Here is a 3,114-nt window from a genome sequence, read left to right as displayed (position 1 = left end):
TGTCCTTTGTAGGGACATGGATGCAGCTGGAAACCATCATTCTCAGCAAACTATCACAAGGACAGAAAACCAAACACCTCATGTTCTCACTCATAGGTGGGAATTGAACAATGAGACACATGTTCCCCTTGGACACATGAAGGGGAACATCACACACCGGGTCCTATTGTGGGGAGGGGGTGGGGAGGGATAGCTTTAGGAGATATACCTAATGTAAATGACGAGTTAATGGGTGTAGCACACCAACATGGCACATGTATACATTTGTAACAAACCTGCACATTGTGCAAATGTACCCTAGACCTTAAAGTATAAAAAAAAAAAGAAATGATGAGTGAGGTATCCTGTGCACAAAAGGGTACTGACGGCCCTCTGCTACAAGTGACTAGGTGAAGGGAGCAGGAGTTGTATGCAAACACAATGATAGGTGCAATGATGCTAAGTATTGAATTAAACATTGAGTGATTTTTTTGATGGATCTTATTGATGGTTCCCCATAATCCATAGATTGAGTAAATGTTTAGAGTGTTTAGATGTTATAGCTAAGATATTTATTTATTTATTTAATTTTACTTTTTTGAGACAGACTCTCACTCTGTAGGCCAGGCTGGAGTAGGGTGACACAATCTCAGCTCACTGCAAGCTCCGTCTCGCAGGCTCAAGCAATTCTCGTGCCTCAGCCTCCCAAGTAGCTGGGATTACAGGTGCCTGCCACCATTCCTGGCTAATTTTTGTATTTTTAGTAAAGATGGGGTTTCACCATGTTGGCCAGATTGATCTCAAACTCCTGACCTCAGGCGATCCACCTGCCTCTGCCTCCCAAAGTTCTGGGATGACAGGGTGAGCCACTATGCCCGGCTTATACCTAAGCTCTAGATGTCCTATGCTTTTAATTCATTAGCTCCAAGTCTTGGAAAGAGGCTTCTCAAACATCCATCCCAATAGAAGATCAGGATTATAGTCAAGCAGCCAAGAGTGCAAAGGCAGCTGGCCTAAGCTGGGATCCTTCTCATAATAAAGAACTCATGGTTTCCAAGCCACATCTAAAATGATTGTGTTCCATCAGCCTGTACTGATGTGTGTCCCGCCTTCAAGCCTTATCCAAAACAACTCGAGGCTCTGCAACTAGAAATACACCTCTCACTCCCTAGTGAAATAGACCCAACTTTTTGTTAAAAAGCTGTCATCTTATCCAGCCTTATCTCATCAAAGTAGTGGACTCTCCTATATTCTCCAAGTCAAAATATAGATATCCTTGACCCACGTGTCATCGGATATTTTCCATGAAGGAAGACTTTCACGGAAACTATATTTTTAAATTTCAGATTTTACTATTTCCCTTTCAGTTTTATCAATAATAGAAACCATGGGAAAGGGCCTGAGAGATCGAACTTCAGTTTACAGATGAGGAGAGGAGTCCCAAGGAAAAGAGAACAACATTCTAGAATTATCCACCGAACTGCTGACTGAGCTGCTCCAGGTTCTCATTCCAGGTCTCTTTCTGCCCCATTCTTCTCAACTTTCATGTGGCACTGAAGGGAACACTGAATAGCCATGAAGCTCATGAAGCAGCAAAGGCTGTCCAGTCATTTTCCCCAATCCCCTACCTTCTCCCCTCAACCCCACAAACCCCTTGTCTGAACCTGCCCCCAGCGAAAGGCAGGACCATGGGTTCTCACTCATTTCCATGTACTCCGGAGTCAGTCCTGTGTATGGTTCCAAGCTGTAGTCTAGGTCCCACTGCTCTGGATGTTTCGAATGGGCAGAGTCAGTTTCTCCAGCTTCTGTCTCATCTTTCAGCTTTCGAAATAGTTTCTTTAGCTTCCTGGAAAAGAAATGGATTAAGTTACAAAAAGCCTCTGGAGAACAGGGTTGGTTTTGCAGACAGAAAAAAGAAAAAGAACACAAAGGTTTGACACTAAAGCCATCTCTGATCTAAAAACAAGTAGAGATAGAGAGACACTAAAGAGACTACGTTTCTCCTAAAGACAACCTGAGGAAGTCCTTTATCAAGATCATGCAGACTCCCTCCACAAAGGATCAGGTTTCTTCAAAGCCCAAAAACCTTTTGAATTCTTCCTGCTGTTTGAAAAGCAACAAGAGAGTTGGCCCTTCCTGCCAATGCTGAGACAGCGCCAGTCCTATTGTCCAACAGGTGATCTATCCACCCTCTTCATGGGGGAACACAGGGCTGTTCTCCTCCCAGGTGAAACATTTTTCAAGTCTCAATAACATTAATAGCATCATCTTTCCATTAAAGCCAAGCTAAGCATTGCCCACCACTGCTATGGACTGAATGGTGTCCGCTGAAATTCATTTACTGAAGCTCTAATCCCCAGTGTGACTGTATTTGGAGATACGACTTTTAGGAGATAATTTAGATTAAGTGAGGTCAAAAAGGTGGGGTTGTAATCCAATAGGACTGGTGGCTTTATGAGTAGAGGAAGAGAGAAAGAGATACCTCATCACCATCTGAGGACACAGTGAAAAGGCAGCTTAGCTACCTGTAAGCCAGGAAGAGCCCTCATCAGAAATTTAACCCTTTTGGACCTTGATCTTGAACCTTTCAGCCTCTAGAACTATGAGAAAATAAATTTCTATTAGTTAAGCCTAAGGCATTTTGTTACAGCAGCCTGAGCAGACTAAGACAACACATTCAGGATTTTTTTGGTCTAGAATGATAATAATGGCCCAATTTATCAGGGTTGATATAAGAATTAAGTGAAACAATGTTTATACAGTCCTTAGCACAATATCTGGACATAGTGAGCATTGAATAGATGATATCTATTATTATTTTTAATATTGAATGTTAAAATACACCTTAGGGGCCGGGCGCGGTGGCTCACGCCTGTAATCCCAAGACTTTGGGAGGCCGAGGTGGGCGGATCACGAGGTCAGGAGATCGAGACCATCCTGGCTAACACGGTAAAACCCCGTCTCTACTAAAAATACAAAAAACTAGCCAGGTATAGTGGCGGGCACCTGTAGTCCCAGCTACTCGGGAGGCTGAGGCAGGAGAATGGCGAGAACTCGGGAGGCGGAGCTTGCAGTGAGCCGAGATAGCGCCACCGCACTCCAGCCTGGGCGACTGAGCAAGACTCTGTCTCCAAA

General features: G+C 43.8%; 1 protein-coding gene across 1 annotated transcript in view; it reads right to left on the bottom strand.

Moving 5' to 3' along the window:
• Nucleotides 1-3,114, bottom strand: part of LOC105551137 (anoctamin-2) — a 351,959-nt gene that overhangs the window by 40,000 nt on the left and 308,845 nt on the right. Inside the window, exon 18 of the mRNA XM_011996294.1 lies at nucleotides 1,680-1,825. Coding sequence (XP_011851684.1) covers nucleotides 1,680-1,825 — 146 coding nt within the window. The remainder of the gene's footprint in view (nucleotides 1-1,679; nucleotides 1,826-3,114) is intronic.

Source organism: Mandrillus leucophaeus, unplaced genomic scaffold, assembly GCF_000951045.1.
Source record: "Mandrillus leucophaeus isolate KB7577 unplaced genomic scaffold, Mleu.le_1.0 Scaffold508, whole genome shotgun sequence".
Lineage (NCBI taxonomy): Eukaryota > Metazoa > Chordata > Mammalia > Primates > Cercopithecidae > Mandrillus > Mandrillus leucophaeus.
The sequence above is the reverse complement of the archived record's forward strand: the minus strand, read 5'-3'. Positions and strand labels throughout refer to the sequence as shown.